Raw genomic sequence first — 18,444 nt, forward strand, 5'->3', positions numbered from 1 at the left:
TGAGTCTAGCACCTGTGTGAAGCATGCTGCAGGGAGTGGTCTGTATCACTGTGGCAATCAGATACTTCCAATATTTTGGCCTTCTTTCAGAGAGGACAGCATTCATGTTTGATCCCAAATTTCTCTGAAGTTGCAAGTGGCTACCGTCTCCTGTTATTCAGATACAGTTAGAAGGTTTTGTCATTTTTCATCCAAATTTCATTTTCCTCAGAGGGGTGTAACATCTTCGACCTCTTTTTAGGTTTTTGGTTCCTCAAGAGGATCTTAACTTGGTTCACAGAGCTTTAGTGGGCGAAAATTCTTTTTCACTCAACACACAATAAAGCTCTGGAATTTGTTGCCAGAGGATGTGGTTAGTGCAGTTAGTGTAGCTGGGTTCAAAAAAGGTTTGGATAAGTTCTTGGAGGAGAAGTCCATTAATGGCTATTAATCAATTTTACTTAGGGAATAGCCACTGCTATTAATTGCATCAGTAGCATGGGATCTTCTTAGTGTTTGGGTAATTGCCAGGTTCTTGTGGCCTGGCAATTACCCTTGGTCTGACCCAGCATGGCAATTTCTTATGTTCTTATGTTCTTAACATTCAAGCTTCTTAAAGGAGCTTCTCTATAGGATTTATTGCTGAAGGCAATTTTTCTGGTGATCATTTGTTCAGCTAGAGGCAATTACAAGCCTTATCTTACAGAAATCCTTTTTTTCCTATCGTGTAGACAGATGGACTCAGGACCTGTAGGTTTATATTCCCTGCCAGCAGATGGAGATGAAGCAAGCTGACATCACTATATATATATAGCCCTGCAGTGATCCCAGCCTTCCAGTATTCTCCATCTCTAGCAGATGGTGGACATGCATCGCCCTATGGGGTTTGCTTCAAGCTTTTTAGAAGGAGAAATCTGAAATTCTGAATTCAGGATATGAAAGTCCCGATCTCCTGCAGTGATACCTAAAGGTCCTTCCCCCTGTTGAGAATTCCTGAGGTGATTTCTGTGGTCCCTCAGAGGTGTGCCTTGGTCTGCTAGCTGGGTTTCCCGGTGTGGACTTAGCTGCTAGTTCAGCTGAAAGGCAGCAGTTGCAGGAGGCAGAGCGTGGCGGTGTCAGCAGATGCCCTCTCCCCCAGCCGTCTCTGTATTCAACCAGTAAACGATGAGCTCAGGTAAGGTTTAAAAAAAAAAAAAAAAAAAGGAAAGTTTTACCTTCATTCAGAGGCAGTTAAGAGGGGTTTCAGGACTTCCTCTGGTCTCTGTGCTTGGCGTGCTGTACCGACGTTTGTTCCTGCTCTTGTCGTGGTTGGGGAACTGGGCAGCCTGGCGAGTTAAGCGGCCCCCCGGGGCTAGGTCACACACTTAGGCTTTTTTTTTGCATGCCGCATGGTAGGCCACGGTGGCCATTTCTGCACGCTCTTGTGTGTGTTCTGCTGCCCTCTCCAGGCCGGTGTGTGTAGTGTGTTGGCTCTGGGCACATGTTGTGCACTCATTTTTTGTGTGTGCTTTTACACGCACAAAATTTTTCACTGTTACCACGCTTACCTCGGCTCACAAGTTGTGTGTGCGCCCTGCTGTGCTTTCTTCTAGGTGCTTAATTTTTGTGTGCATTCCACTTTGAATGCAAGCCGTTCCGACACACGTTTACTGCCTTAATGGAGCTGGTAAGCAAGAAGACTAAACACACATAAAATTAAGGTCACATCTAACTATCACGGACAGAGTTTTTCGATTACTGATTGTTCCACTACCAATGACAATATCCCTCTGTTTAGAAGTTTAAAATGTTAACTATTTACTAACGGCGATGTACTATGGTTCAATGTTGCAGTTTATTTTATCTTATAAAGTATGGTTCTGACCAACTAGATTGCAAAGTCATAATATACATTGTAGCACCAGCTATAGTGTTAAATCATGTATCACGTCTCACCAGTTCTATTGTTAGACTTTTATATTGTTGCACCAATTATACTCTCTTGTAATACGTTGTTTTACCTGTAAACTGGAGCATCCAGCTAAACTTCTGTATATAAAACACATAAATAAAGACTAATGTAAGAGCGGACTTTCAGCAGGGAAAGTCTGGACCCAGGAGAATGGAAGTTGTCAGACAATTTGTTTCAGCTGATTGTGTATCGCTGGGACTTTCTGTTCCTAGACCTCCTGGCGACTTCTTAAAATGTGAAGGTTCCTCGATTCTACAGTCGCAGGAGAGATCCGTGGTCCCTGGGAATAGACACTCTTGTACAGGTCTGGCCAGAAGACAGGTTGCTTTATGCCTTTCCTACGTGGCCCTTGCTGGGCAGGATAATTTGCAAGATCGAAGGCCACAGGGGGCTAATATTTCTGCTGGCGCCAGTCAGACCCAAGCATCTGTGGTATGCAGATTTGCGACATCTCCTGGTAGAAGCCCCTTTTCGTCTTCCACTGCAATGAATCTGTTATAGCAGGGACCAGTTCTTCACGAGTATCTGACTCTGTTCTGTCTTACAGTTTGGCCCTCTGCAGTGATTGCCATCTTACTCTGAGCTCGCAAGTTCAGAGTAAGATGGCATATATTGTATATAGTATATATACTATATACAATATATATGCCATCTATCTTTGTTCTCCCCCTCTTTTTTTCCTTCTCCCAGTTAAGGCTACCTTGTTAGAATGTAACTTTCATGCTCCTTCAAATTGTCACTTGTTATATGGTTGGTTATATTTCTACTTTGTTCAATGTAAACCAAGTTGATTTGATCTGTATCAAGAAAGTCGGTATATAAAAGCCTTAAATAAATAAATAAATAAGTTCTCCACTTCCTTGGCTAATGTGCAGGTTTGGAGAGTTTTTGAGGCCTGGTGTGAGGAGCGTGGTGTTCTTCCTTATTCAGTTAAGATCCCTCTCATTCTAGATTTTTTGCAGGATGGGTTGATTATAGGATTGGCCCTTAATTACTTGGAGGTGCAGGTTGCGGCTCTTGCTTGTTTCAGAGGCCTGGTGAATGGTGTTTCTTTGTTGTCTCATCCTGATGAGGCCCATTTTTTAAAGGGAGTAAAACATCTTAGACCTCCTTTGAGGTTCCCGGTTCCATTGTGAAGTCTTAAGTTGGCGCTGGATTTTTTTGCGGCCCCTACATTCCGACCACCTGCATAGCCTTTCCTTACAATTGTTAACTTTGAAGACCGTGTTCCTGGTGGCTGTATGTTCTATGCATTGAATTTCTGAGCTGCAGGCCTTGTCTTGCTGGGAGCTGTTCCTTCGGATGACTCCAGAGGCATTACAGTTACGTACTGTTCCACCTTCTTGCCCAAGGTAGTCTTGGACTTTCATTTGAATCAGTCCATCTCCTTGCCATTCCTGGATAAGGTCAGGTATGTAGAGCAGTATCGCCTCTTACGCTTCTTGGATGTCAAGTGACTTGTCGTGGTGTATCTGGAGGTCTCTGAACTATTTCGAAAGACAGATTGCCTGTTTGTTCTCCATGGCGGGAATAAGCAGGGTGCTCTGGCTTTGCAGGCTACCATAACTCGTTGGATTAAGGAGATAGTCACGGCCGCATATGTGGATATTGGAAAGCTCTTGCCTACTCAGGTTAGGGCTCATTCCACTAGGGCTCAGGCACTGTTATGGGTGGAGGTTACTCTGTTGTCTCCCATCGATATCTGCCGAGCTGAGACGTGGGCATCCTTACACACTTTTTCCAGGTTTTATCATCTGGATGTGCAGGCCTGGGAGGATGCAGCCTTTTGCAGTATTGATTGGAACACAGGCAGCCTCCCACCTTGTTGGGGAGTAGCTTTGGTACATCCCACTGGTCCTCAGTCCATCTGTTTACACGCTAGGAAATGGAGAAATTACTTACCTTATAATTTTGTTTTCTTTCGTGTAGACAGATGGACTCAGCTTCCTGCCCTCGGCTGCTGCATGGGTGAGTCAACAGTCCTCCTGTGGGGCTCTGGGTCTCAAGGGATTACTGGTACGTGTACATCCAGTCCCTAGCTTGGGGTACCTAGAATCTTACATGAGTTCAGTGTTTATGGTTGGTTGAGTACAGTTCTGGTTACCTGTTTTTTTAATCATGATTTTTTAACCAAATGTTTTGCTAGTCTGTCCACAGTTGCTTTTCAAGAGAATAGGGGCAGGTTTGGGTCACTACTGGGTTATGTAAACTGTGACATCAGCTTGCTCCGTCTCCATCTGCTGGTAGGGAAGCATAAACCCACTGTTCTTGAGTCCATCTGTCTACACTAAGGAAAACGAAATTATCAGATAATTTCTCTATTGGTCTTGCAATTGTTTTCAGTATCTTATAGACAGACCAGTCCTTTTTACCTAAACTGATTTCTGTGTTCCACTTAAATCAGACACTATGTCTATTGGTGTTCACAAGAGGAGAGTGTCTTGGTAAAGAACAGTTGCTCTGGTACCTGGATATCCATTGGGTTCTTCTTAGGTATTGAGCAGTCTCTACTCCTTTTTTGGAAATCTGATAGATTCTTTTAATTGCAGGGCTTTGTAAGGGTGACACAGCTTCTAAAGTATCTTTGGCTATATAGGTAAAAAAAAAAAAGCAATTGATTCAGCTTATTTATTGAAGAGTTGGCAACCTCTAGAAGTCCTTCAGGCAAACTCAGTGAAAGTTTAAATTTCTTGAATAGAACTTCTGCTCTTGCACCGGAGGGTATTTGTAACAACTTGTAACAACTTAGTCTTTGTTACACTCTTTCACTAAACATTTCAGTCTGGATGTTCTCAAAGTAGCTCCAACTTCCTCCTTCCCAGATTCATTGGGCTTAGGTACTTCCCGCATGTCTGGACTGGTACAGCAGGATGATAAAGAAGGAGAAATGTAGTTTTACCTGATAATTTTCTTTCCTTGAATCCTGCTACACTAGAGTCCAAGACCCTCCAGAGAAGTTGGGCCTGTGCAGTCTATGAAGCAGAGTACCTCAGTTTACAGAGACTGTTAAGATGCAGCAGGAGCTTTACTTCTTACTTCCTCTTTTCCTTTTTTTTCCTCTTCATTAATTCAAGAAAAGTTTGGAAGAATCATTTCTTTGGAGGATCCTTTGTTAAGTGTTTCAAATTATATACATTTTAGTTAAGAGCCTGAATCAGTCAGTTTTTTTTCCTATGGCTTTGACTCAAGTCTACTGGCTTTTTGCTGGAGTTGCACCATGGTAACTACAGGTGACAATGTTACAGAAAAAGGTGAGTCCTCTGTCTCTGTCTGCTAGTAGGGGGAGAAAACCCACACATCTGGACTGTTGTAGCAGGATTCAAGGAAAGATAATGATCAGCTAAGAATAAAGTTTTCCTCTCTTTCCTCCTAACACTGGTGACTCTTTATCTACCTGTCTTAGCTGCCTTGCCTTGCCCTTCCAGTGCTGATGCTCTGCCTCCTCTGCCTTTACACTCTTTCCTGCTGGCAACACTCTATTTACTTATCATAGGCATGGTCTGTTTTAGGGTCCTGTGGATGGAAGTGTGGAGGCGTATCATCATTGAGGATTGAAGACAAATATCCCCTGTTAGGGGCAAAGAATGAGGAAGAGATCAATGGGATGACTAGATCACCAGTGTTAGAATGCGAGGAAGCATAAAGAGCATTGCAAGAATCAATTATGGGGATAAAAGGGGCATCAGTGTGAAGGAGTAGGGGCATCAGTGGGGGGAGGGCAGAATGGAGGATCACCACCATGGCAGAGGGGAGATGAAGGGAAGTATGGATGGGTATCAGCATTGCTAAAGGAATAGGGGAGGAGCCTTCCTACTTTCATAACCCAAACTAGGCGACACCAATGGTGAGCAATTTTATTACCTGTTCTGAATTAATTGTATAATAGTTAACTTTCACATGTATGAGTTGTTAAAATGCATTGGTGTTATGTGAATAAATAAAACTTCAAAACAAAATATATAAAAATATGTATAGAAGGAGTACTGAAATACTGTATCAGTCGAACCATCTCACTCTCTAAAGAAGTATATGGTTGGGATTGACTGGTTTGAGAAAGCTGCAGAAATGTGGGGAAAGGTGTTATATCTGCTGGCATACTGAAATAAAGATTTTTTTTTATATAGTAAAGAACCTGATATGAGTATCTTGTGGCTTTTTTTTTTTCACTGCTACATATGGCTCTACTAGACATGGCTACCTTTGGTGAAGAATATAGTTTCAGGAACCAGCAAACATCCTTAATGGACGGTGTTCTTAATATCCTGGAGATGATTAGAAAAGTCCTGTTGACCTTACAATGTTACAAATCTCTAGTAGAGCAGTTCCACAGAAAGCACTTTGATCTGCTGCTTTAATTTTCACAAACTCCTTTAAAGTTTGAAGTACTTTGTTCAGCTGTCAGAAGTGAAGCACACACTAGGTTCCCTCCCTCTTATCCACTATCTGTGTCTTCTTTATACAGGAAGGGCACACCCACAATAACTTTTGGCACAAGAACACACGCTGGTTTCATCATTTGTGTATTATTTCTTTAAAAATAATTAATAGCAATAAAAAATTCATAGAAACCATTATACAATAAACAAACATTTGACAGTTACCACTCTCCATGGATAAGTCACCTGTCCTTGCTTCTAGCTGCTTGCTACTGAAGTTACCAGAAGGTTTGCGCCGTGTTGAAAAAAGTATTATGGGCTTGTGTTAGAAACTTTATAGAGACTTTCTTCTTGTTCTTATAAGGCAAGAGGCTTACGGCCTACTAGAGTGAGAAAGGTCAAGAGAAAATAGAAAAGCAGGAGTCTAGAATCAGAATTTGTTCAAATCTTATCATCACAACATTCACCTATATTACAAAATAAAGATTTTCTTAAAAAAGTGCTAGATGCTTGTCTGATTCGTTTGTCTTTGGGCCAGATGTACTACACATTTTCCCTAGAGACACAGAACTGGAGAAAAGCCTTAGTAAATAATAGTCCAAAACAGGAAAATCCTTCTAATACATCTGGCCCATAAAATGTAAAGCATACTCTCAAATTTTCCACCTCTGAGTAACATATTGGGGGTAGTGGTATCAGTAAACTGAATTCTTTGAATGAAGGTCTTTATGCCTATTTCTCCAGTAATCCTTGCCGAAGGGCTGAACCTGCTCCCATTTCAGAGGCTTAAGACTGTAGGGACCAGGCTCTTCCAAGCCAGTGGTGCCAGAAAGCAATGCTTCATTTATCCCAGATCTGCTGCATTTCTTTCTCCCACCAGTCACTAATCATCTGAGGAACAGAATTGTCTTAAGATAATGTAGCCCCAATAAACTGTAGTTAAGAAATACACAGTGGTGCATTTACAAACAAATCCTCAAAATACGTAAAAATAAAATGTTAAGCTTTCATGTGTGAGATGCTTTTCCTCTTCTTAAAGTCAATTCTACATTAAACAGTCTTTTGGTTCTTCTGAAATAAAGAGACAGAAGCAAACCAGAAATGATATCACACATGCAGAATCACAGCCCCGCAGTCCTGAGGGTCCCTGTAAAGCGAGGGGTTTGTGTAATGGGGGGGAGTTGTATAATGCAAAGTGTGTGTATCTGAGCGGGGGATTCCCAGCACATCTTTACTCTCACAGCTAGGCTCCAGTAGTGCAGGTTTCTCAGAAATCGGCTTTTTGCTGGTCTCGGGGCAGTTTTGCACATAAATGACTCTGTTGTAAGCCTTTAGTCTCTTCCACAGCTGCACGTACACCTTGCATTGGACATACATGAACAGAAGGCCTCCGGTAAAGCCAATAGCTACCACCACTAACTTAGTCCAAAAGGGCCACTCCAGTATGCCTGTGGGGAAGACAAAGCAGGATAATGGTGATCTATGTGAGCAGTCTCTTTAAGACATATCAGCACAGCAGAGCAATGAGGGGCTACCTCAAGATATATCTTCAAGGACAATGATCATATATGTGAGGAACCAGCTTAAGACACAAGCATAGGCTGACTAGAGCTATACAATTAAGACAATCTCTAAGTAAAATTATTGATCCTGAGCTAAAAGCCATAAAGTAATTTCTGACCAAACACCTAGTTTGAGGATATTATTACGAGGAAGCTGATTTTATCACGGTTCTGAAAAAGAAAACTCCTTCCACAAGTAACTGGGTCAGGAACACAGCAACAGGCATGGCAACTCTCTCTCTTTTTTCCTTGCCACAATCTCAGGACCTCACTCCCCATTGTAGGATTTTGTATACTAGCGTATCTTTTCTAGTACTTTTGAAAATGATTCTTTTGTTGAAAAAGTCCTTTTGCTTGCCTTGTCCTGGATGTGTCCATTTTTGGCTTGTGCGCATATAGAATCTTATCAATACAGAGGTTAATATATATTGTTTATTAAACAGAGATGGGAATCCTTGTTGTCCCAGTGAATATGTAACCGATAGTGGAATTTAGTTTTTAGGAGCTATACTATCAGTAGTGATAAGAACATAAGAACATAAGAAATTGCCATGCTGGGTCAGACCAAGGGTCCATCAAGCCCAGCATCCTGTTTCCAACAGAGGCCAAATCAGGCCACAAGAACCTGGCAATTACCCAAGCACTAAGAAGATCCCATGCTACTGATGCAATTAATAGCAGTAGCTATTCCCTAAGTAAACTTGATTAATAGCCGTTAATGGATTTCTCCTCCAAGAACTTATCCAAACATTTTTTGAATCCAGCTACACTAACTGCACTAACCACATCATCTGGCAACAAATTCCAGAGTTTTATTGTGCGTTGAGTGAAAAATAATTTTCTCCGATTAGTTTTAAATGTGCTACTTGCTAACTTCATGGAATGCCCCCTAGTCTTTCTATTATTCGAAAGTGTAAATAACCGAGTCACATCTACTCGTTCAAGACCTCTCATGATCTTAAAGATCTCTATCATATCCCCCCTCAGCCGTCTCTTCTCCAAGCTGAACGGCCCTAACCTCTTCAGCCTTTCCTCATAGGGGAGCTGTTCCACCCCCTTTATCATTTTGGTTGCCCTTCTCTGTACCTTCTCCATCGCAACTATATCTTTTTTGAGATGCGGTGACCAGAATTGTACACTTCCATCCTTTTGTTGTCTGCTGCAATTTGGATTTAATGCTATTGGTTGGATTAAATAAGTTATGTGATTTAAGGTTTTTTAGCTAAAATATAGTTAGCATATTTTTCTTGGGAACTATAATTCACATGTTTTTTTTAGTGATTCAAAAGGAAGGTCTTCTTTGTGATATGACAGTGTTGTTCATGCAATATAATGAACTGTGTCTGGAATAGATCTTTTGGCACAGTTTTTAAACATTCAGAATGTCTTCCTAGCACTCAGATAAACTATATTTGATAAGATATTTTGAATTAGCCTACTCTGGTGATATGAAGCAAACTTGATTATATCCTGCTAGCATGATTCCTTTAGTGCTTGCAATTCAGGTGCTCTGAAGTGATTTAAGAGCAAGGCCTTTTCTAAGATGCAATAAGTTTACCAGTCTGAGAGAGAAGTGTGACTGTTTTTTGGCTGATGAATGTGCCTTCTTATGTCATTACACTTTTGGTAAATATGAGTGTTCAAAGTGGATAGAGTGAGCTGTTTGATGGGCTTCGCCAAATCACGTAATTTTTTTTTGGCATGTGTGTTTCCCCGATATTCAGAAAATATAATATGTAAGGACTTTTGGTTTCCTTCATCAATTGACTATGTGAGGTTTTCCTGAGTAGTTACCTACATGGCATTTTCTTTTTTCCTACCATTCTTATATATATAGATTGGTTCTTATGTTTATGACACCATGAGATGTGATTTACTAATTAGGTCTATGTTCAGTATATATTGTTTGCAGAAACTCAAAACATGAAGCTTTCTTTAGTGACATTCTTTGTTAGCACTACCTTGTGAGATATTCTACAAGGCAGATGGTGTATCACTATTTTCTCGACATTACAAAAGCTTTTTTTCTTGCCCTTTTAAAAATAATTTTAGAGGTGAATAATGATTGTTATAAAACCCAAGCATACTCATGCAAAGGTTTTCTTTATAATGGCACCAAAAGAAAGTCACATGATCATGACTATGTCAACATTGGACACACCCACAGTTCTGGTGTCTAATACAAATGGATGAAAAGCTTCCTATAAGACATCCTGTAGTGATACAAAGAGGATTGTCCATCAAAAACAGTGAACCGCCTCAAATAGTGGCTTCTAATGTGGGTGGGGATTACATAAAAAAACATGGCATACTCAGAGGAACAAATAAAAATAAAAAAATGACAGTAAATCAGTGAAAATAAGAATAAGTGAGGTAATGGCGGTAAAAAGGCCAACAGTGGAAGAACAGAGGATCGAAAAATGTGTACACCCATATCCACAGACCCCACACTGACCCAGCAAGACCAGATTTCAAAACTAGTCTCTGATGCTGTTGATACCAAACTGATCACTACCTGTGAAGCTAATTTTCTAATTGAGACTTATCCATGGATACCAGTATTCTATATTTTACACTGAAGATACACAAATCACTTTCTAATCCACCAGGTAGACCGATTGTCTATGGGAAGGTCAGAGCCCTTATCGCGATTTGTGGACCTTTTTTTGAGACCTTTGGTACCACTTGCGCACTATATATGAAACACAGGCCATTTCATTCAACTGCTTCACCAATTGTCTCTTCCCCACTCCCAGTTATTTCTAGTCACTGCAGATCTAGAATCCTTATATTCCAATATTCCTCAAACTGAAGCAATCACTGAGGTAGCCACCGCCCTCTCTGAATGCATGGATGTTCCCCAAGCTCTTATTCCTCTGTTGGTCACTTTTACTGGACCAGCTTTAACTAAGAACCTTTTTGCTTACAATGATAAACTCTATCAACAAATTAAAAGCATAGCAATGGGGGCCACTATGGCCCCCAACATTGCTTGACTCTATGTGACCAATGTTGAGAATGAATATCTGTATTCCTCAACATTTTGGCTGTTTATTAAAGTAAGGCTGTGTTACACTGATGATACCTTCCTAGTATGGGAAGGTACCATCAATAGAGATCCAATTCTACATGTTCCTGGATTGGCTAAACTCATGTAATCCCCATTTACGGTTCTCTGCCACAATTCATTCATTAGAAATCAACTTTCTAGATGTTAAAGTGCGTCTGATATACTACAAGTTTGTGACCTCCATCCATAGAAAACCTACTGATAAAAATACCCTAGTACTGTATAATAGTTGTCACCCACACCACTTATGCAACAACATTTCGGTGGGACAATTCTTCTGCCTGCATCGTCTATGTACTACATGCAAAAAATTTATTTTTCAAGTTCAATCTGGCGAAAATTACAAAACGCACCTACAAACTAGCCCTGTATGTTAAATCGCGACTTTCTTTTTATGAAATATACCTCTGCCGATGATGACATAATCACTTGTGTACTTCCTTACTCATCTGCAAGCAGACACATCTGCTCTCTGATTTGTCGCTATTGGCCTTGCTTACATCCTCATTACATATTTCAAAAACATTTGCACTTTTCTTTTACACATGCACAAAACCTCCGTGATATGCTGATATCTTTGGATTTAAGGAGCCAGCCCCCTTCCATCCATTCGGTGCCCTCCAGTCACTCCCCATGTGGCCAGTGGAAGGCATGCCCATTGTCACTGACTGTCTCTCATTTTTCACATCCGTTTTTTCAAGAAACCCCGTCAGTTAAATTTTACCTCAGACTGTTCAACTAAAGGCGTAGATCACATTATTCAATGCCCGTGCTCGTTGCTTTACATTGGTAAGACCACACAAAACATCCGTACATGTATCTATGAACACTGCTCATGCTTACGTCTAAATTGTGAGAACGCACCACTAATTAAACATTGGCAGGAGGCTAAACATGCGATACATGATTTACAGTTCTTTGTTGAGGAGGTGTGTTCACCCTCTTCCCACGAGGGGGGAATTTTTCCCAGTTTTTGACATAGCGTGAACAACGCTGGATTCATAATTTGAACACCATTTCACATAGACTGGTCTGTTTTCTTTTAAAGAATATTTCCAACTACATTTTTCAGTCCTCTATTCATCCACTGTTGTCCTTTTTACCTCTGTTTTGTTACCTCAGTTATTCTTATTTTCACTGATCTATTTTCATTTTTTTATTTTTATTTGTTCCTCTGAGTATACCATGTTCTTTATGTATTCCCCGCCCACATTAGAGGCCGCTGTTTGGAGGTGGTTCGCTGTTTTTGATGGACAATCCTCTTTGTATCACTACATAATGCCTTATAGGAGGCTTTTCATCCATTTGTATTAGAAACCAGAACTGGGGGTGTGTCCGAAGTTGACACAGTCATGATCATGTGACTTTCTTCTGAGGCCGTTTTGCCCTCTCAGACTTAGCTTTTAAACGCTGACGGCACATCAGTTTCCCCCGATGTGTCACTGCTACATTTTGCTCTGAAACGCTGGTAAGCTTTTTCAATATTTTCACATTTACTCGCACTGGACAGGTTTATTATATTTCGGGTTTTGCCCTATTTGTTTTCTGCTCTCTTAGGGTGTGATATTAACTGGATGTAAACACCTTTAAAAAAAGAAAAAAAAAATTGCCTTGCTTTTGATACATCCGGTTCACACATTAACTACTGGTGGGTAAGTTAAATATCTCTCAAAGATAAAGATACTGGACAACCTGAGATTTCACTGCCCCATCATTTGTTTCAGAAAAGTACAAAGCCCAAAATCAGGCCAAAAAAATAGAGAGAGAGAGAGCCAGAGAGAATGTGAAGATATCTGTTCGAACAAAGACAAGTCTGATGGACTCACAAGGTAACTTGCACACATGGGAACTCCCATGCATGCTGAGAAAGATGTTTTCTGAACTCTGAGAGCTGGATCCATGTCAGTGCTCTGGGATAATACGACCTGCGCATTATGGCTGATTCCTGTACACGCTCTCTCACACCAGACATATGATATACATTCAAGTAAATGACAGCAAGGGGGTTCCTTGCAGTCCCCTAAAATTGTGTTAGGGCCCTGAGGGTGCTGGCACTTACTAACAATGGGAACTTTGAAAGCAGCCATTTGGACAGGGGCCGAAAGCACAGGGGACGTTAGCGTAGTGTGGCATTCAGTCAGGAGCCCCTTTATAATTACTGTTATATAGAAAGCACTGTAGTGCACAGCACATTGGGGACATTTTCAAACTATCTGCATTGGGACAAAAACTGTACGAACCTTTTACGCATGGGCTCCGCACCAGTTTTCAATGAGAAAGTCTTATATGTACTTTTGCTCAAGTATGCGCGAAGATTTGAAAATTCCATCTACACATGTATATTTCCTTCTCTGAGCTAAACATGTCCCCAAAACACCTCAATTTGGCTAAAAGCTTTTTACCCACAAAAATCACTTAGAAAATTGTCCTTATAAGGAATTTCACTCCTCCACAGCGCTTGCTCTCTCAGACTCTTCAAAATAGAATTCCTTTGGACTGGGAAATGTTAACTTTTTATAACTGAAAAGATTCACTATTGTTTTTCATTCATCTCTGCTTTCAAGCCAAAAAAAGAGACGAGATAATCTAGCCATATACTGTCCCAGTGTGACCCATGTAGGAGGGGTCACACTGGGACAGTATATGCTGTCCTAACCTAGTCTAACCTTGGACAAGAGAGAGACCAGGGTGACCTACCTGTGCTCTGGCCCAGTTTGATCTCCTCAGCTGTCCTGTCTATAAGAACATACAAGGACCAGACAACGCAAGTGATAGCGATGATGTGGAATGTAACTGAGCACATTATCTTCCTCTTCTCACTTGATGTCATCTGTAGCACTTCCCACTGACAGGGTACAAGAAAATGAAAAGCATTTTGCATATTCATCATCATGAGCACAACAAGATAAGATTTACCAGAGTGCATCCAGATACATTTGTTAAATTTGCCTTTTGAAGAGGGGTAACCGCTTTTAATTTGGACAGAGGATGAACATTTTTTTCATTTGCTTCTTCATTCACATTCCTTTTTTTTCAATGCAGTTATGCAATGCACAGGTAACGCAGAGTTGCTTACCTGTAACAGATGTTCTTCTAGGACAGCAGGATGTTAGTCCTCACAAGTGGGTGAATACCTAGCCCCGGTAGGGACTTGGGCAATGCTGGCCATGGGGTCGGCATCGGGAGAGGCACCACCAGGCCCAAAGGTACCCCCTCATTCGAAGACTCGGCAATGGGGATGGCTCTCCATTGGAGGCAGCATTGGTAACCCCCAGGGAATCAAGGGCACCCATGGCACTGGCAGCAGTTGTGTTGGCAGGGCAAAAAAGAGAATATCCAAGCGCTCCAGCAACAGTGCCAGCATCACCAGCGCCAGCTCCGGCATCGGTGGCGGCCCCAACAGGACCGGCGGCTCCATGCCTTGTAAGGCTCAGCTGACCACCAACAGCACCCAGAGTTCTAACTCCTCTTTGAATGCCGATGACAAGAGGACAGCTGGAGGAGGAGGAAGCCGGGGGGGTGGGTTAGGTAGAGGAAGGGAGGGGAAGGTGAGGGGAGGGCGAAAGAGAGTTCCCTCCGAGGCCGATTTCGGAGCGGCCTCGGAGGGAACGGAGGCAGGCTGCACGGCTCGGCGCGCGCCGGCTGCCCAAATTCGGCAGCCTTGCGTGCGCCAATCCTGGATTTTAGCAAATACGCGCGGCTACGCGCGTATCTACTAAAATCCAGCGTACTTTTGTTTGCGCCTGGAGCGCGAACAAAAGTACGCGAACGCGCCGTTTTTAAAAATCTACCCCAGTGAGCTTTAACTCTGCTGGCCAGTGGAAGGCCTGCTTGTGCATTTTAAAATATATCCAAAGCAGAAAGCATGTGAGGGAGTTGGTTGGACCGTTGGATGATCAAGGTGTTAAAGGGGCACTTAGAGAAGTTAAGGCCATTGTGAAGAGATTAAACAATTTGTTTGCTTCAGTATTTACTGAAGAAGATGTTGAAGAGATACCTGTTCCGGAGAAGGTTTTCTTGGGTGATGATTCAGATCAACTGAACCAAATCACCCAGTGAACCTGGAAGATGTGGTTGGCCTGATTGACAAACTTAAGAGTAGTAAATCACCTGGACCAGATGGCATACACCCCAAGGTTCTGAAAGAACTAAAAAATGAAATTTCAGTCCTATTTCAATTTGGGGTAGATTTTTAAAAAATGCGCGTTCGCGTACTTTTGTTGGCGCACCAGTCGCAAACAAAAGTACGCTGGATTTTAGTAGACATGCGCGTAGCCGCGCGTATCTGCTAAAATCCAGGATCGGCGCGCGCAAGGCTGCCGATTTTGGGCAGCCGGCGCGCGCCGAGCCGCGCAGCCTGCCTCCGTTCCCTCCGAAGCCGCTCCGAAATTGGAGCGGCCTCGGAGGGAACTCTCTTTCGCCCTCCCCTCACCTTCCCCCCTCCCTTCCTCTACCTAACCCAGCCCCCCGGCCCTATCTAAAACCCCCCCCCCTACATTTGTCCACGGATTTACGCCTCCAGGAGGGAGACGTAAATCCACGCACGCCAGCGGGCTGCTGGCGCGCCGAGACGCAACCCGGGGGCGGTTCTGGAGGGCGCGGCCACGCCCCGGACCGCCCCGGGCTGAAACCACGCCCCCGGGCCCACCCCCGAAATGCCACATCGATCGGCCCCGCCCCCAACACGCCCCCAACAAAAACCCCTGGGACTTACGCGAGTCCCGGGGCTCTGCGCGCGCCGGCAGGCCTATGGAAAATAGGTGCGCCGGCGCGCAAGGCCCTGCTCGCGTAAATCCGGGCTGATTTACGCGAGCAGGGCTTTTAAAATCCGCCCCTTAATTTGTAACCTATCATTAAAATCATCCGACATACCTGAAGATTGGAAGAATGCCAATGTAACCCCTATATTTAGAAAGGGATTTAGGGGTGATCTAGGAAACTATAGATCGGTTAGCCTGACTTCAGTGCCAGGAAAAATCGTGGAGACTGTTATAAAGAATAAAATCACAAAACATTTAGATAGACATGGTTCTATAGGACACAGCCAACATGGATTTACCCAAGGGAAGTCTTGTAGTCCATCTGGCTACACGCTAAGAAATGGAGAAATTACTTACCTGATAATTTCGTTTTCCTTAGTGTAGACAGATGGACTCAGCATCCCACCCACGACTGCCCCAGAGAAGGAAAGCGAACCTCGAGACTAAGCAAATACGGGTAAGCTGCTGCCTACACTTAGTTCAAGACATCCGGTGTCGGCGTTAATTGGTTGAGTGCACTGGCGTGTAGCCAGATGGACTACAAGAATCAGTTGAACCAGTTCAATCAAGTTTAAACTAGTTAATTAAGCAAAGATATATCCACAATGGCTTTTCGAAGAGAATACTGAAGAGCTGAGGCTACTGTAGGGGTATATCTAGAGTGATGTCAGCTTTGAAATCTGACTCCGTCTCCCATCTGCTAGCAGAAGAGCACATAACCCACTAAGTCCTGAGTCCATCTGGCTACACGCTAGGAAAGAGTGAGGTCATCAAATTTAAGATGACACAAAATTATGCAAAGTAGTTAAATCTCGAGCGGATTGTGATGAATTGCAGGAGGACCTTGCGAGACTGGAAGATTGGCTTCCAAATGGCAAATGAAATTTAACGTGGACAAGTGCAAGGTGTTACATATAGGGAAAAATAACCCTTGCTGTAGTTATACAAAGTTAGGTTCTAGCTTAGGAGCTACCACCCAGAAAAGAGATCATAGTGGATAAATACATTGAAATCGTAGGTTCAGTGTGCTGTGACAATCAAAAAAGCAAACAGAATGTTAGGAATTATTAGGAAGGGAATGGAAAATAAAACGGAGGTTGTCGTAATGCCTCTGTTGTGAGACTGCACTTTGAATACTGTGTGCATTTCTGGTCACCACATCTCAAAAAGGATATAGCTGCATTGGAGAAAGTGCAGAGAAGGGTGACCAAAATGAAAAGGAAAGGCTAAAGAAGTTAGGGCTGTTCAGTTTGGAGAAGAGACAACTGAGGAGGGATATGATAGAAGTCTACAAAATAATGAAAGGACTTGACAAGTTAATGTAAATCAGTTATTTACTCTCTCAAATAATAAGAAGGACCAGGGGGCACTCCATGAATTTGGAAAGTAGCTCATTTAAAACAAATCAAAGAAAATTATTTTCCCCTCAGCACATAGTTAAGCTCTGGAATTCATTGCCAGAGGATATGGTTACAGCAGTTAGTGTAACTGGGTTTAAAAAAGATTTGGATAAGTTCCTAGAGGTTAAATCCATAAACTGCTATTACGGTAATTAATAAGCAATAGTAACTTGTGATTTATCTAATGTTTGGATACTTTCCAGGTATTTATGACTTGGATTGGCCACTGTTGGAAACAGGATACTGGGCTTGATAGACCCTTGGGTCTGACCCAGTATGGCTGTACCCAGCTTTTTCTTCTGGTTGTGGTTGCTCTGTGGGTGAAAAATCTCCCACTTTTCCTTTACTAAAACCATAACCATTTTCCAACTACAGGGAAGGAAGGAAACCTTTAGGAAGCAGACATTGGAAATTGGAAGCATGAGTGTGTCTTTACCAGATCTCGCTCTCATGAACTTCCAAATACTGAGATGCACACTCCAGGCCCAGTCAGCAGCAGCGTGCTGTATACATCCTACGCACAGAGCTTGCTTCATGTTTTGGCTATGAGTGAACGAGTACATAGAATGTGCACCTACTTTTCTTAAAGGCTTCAGTTTAGTCTCCATTATGAAGTCATATTTGCAGAGCTCACAGCATCGAGTGTCCGAGCTCTTAATCCATTGCTGCAGGCAGGCTTGGTGTACAAAATGCAGGCTTCCTGTGCAGTGACAGGGCGTAATCAGAGGGTTTTCGTCGTCGCCTTCACAATGACATATCCTGAAGCAGAAAAAAAAGTGCATTAGCTACAAGCATACAGTACAGCTTCATTTCTCTAAACTGCACAGGGGAGACAGCTGAAAATGTTCCTTCTCATGCAGCTTTGTCCCTGAGACTCTAGGCATTGGAGATTTTTAGGAATCTTTAAAAAGCCTATTTGAGGACCTTTTTTTTTTTTTTTTTTTTAACCAGGAACATTTATAGCTGCCACCTCTCTTAGACATGGAAAATAGTGCTGCCCCTTTATAAGGCTCTCTCTGAAAAGTTAACTGATGCGCCAACTACAAGAAATCAGTCATAAACTCACTGGCTCAAGTTCTGGTGTAGTTAATTTTCCCCTCATAGTCCCATAAAAGTAATTTTGAAGCTTCAAAGAACAGTGTTTGTTTATATGGAAAAATAATCCTGTTAAGACTATCTAGATGTGTGCTATATAAGAGCAGGTCTGAGGGAGGTATGAGTGTACTGAATTTGCTGGAATATTAAAAAGCCTGTCAACTGGAAAAAGGTGTGGAATGGTTTGCCTTCCAGGAGGTTAAACAATGGGTCCATACAGAGCAGTGGTTTATGAGCAAACAATGCATGTC

The 18,444-nt window shown here is 42.4% G+C and overlaps 1 protein-coding gene across 20 annotated transcripts in view; it reads right to left on the reverse strand.

Annotated features, from left to right (window-relative positions):
• Window positions 1–6,433: 6,433 nt before the first annotated feature.
• MARCH8 (membrane associated ring-CH-type finger 8) overlaps window positions 6,434–18,444 on the reverse strand; it is a 376,426-nt gene continuing 364,415 nt past the window's right edge. For 19 of the 20 annotated variants that reach the window (XM_029609208.1, XM_029609210.1, XM_029609205.1 and 16 more), the window contains 3 exons: window positions 17,677–17,857; window positions 13,636–13,783; window positions 6,434–7,754 (listed from right to left, as the gene is read on the reverse strand). In XM_029609208.1, the coding sequence (XP_029465068.1) occupies window positions 7,414–7,754; window positions 13,636–13,783; window positions 17,677–17,857 (670 nt within the window). In that variant the 3' untranslated portion in view covers window positions 6,434–7,413. The remainder of the gene's footprint in view (window positions 7,755–13,635; window positions 13,784–17,676; window positions 17,858–18,444) is intronic. The other variant, XM_029609216.1, reaches the window with a different exon arrangement.

Source organism: Rhinatrema bivittatum, chromosome 7, assembly GCF_901001135.1.
Source record: "Rhinatrema bivittatum chromosome 7, aRhiBiv1.1, whole genome shotgun sequence".
In the NCBI taxonomy this organism is placed as follows: Eukaryota; Metazoa; Chordata; class Amphibia; order Gymnophiona; family Rhinatrematidae; genus Rhinatrema; species Rhinatrema bivittatum.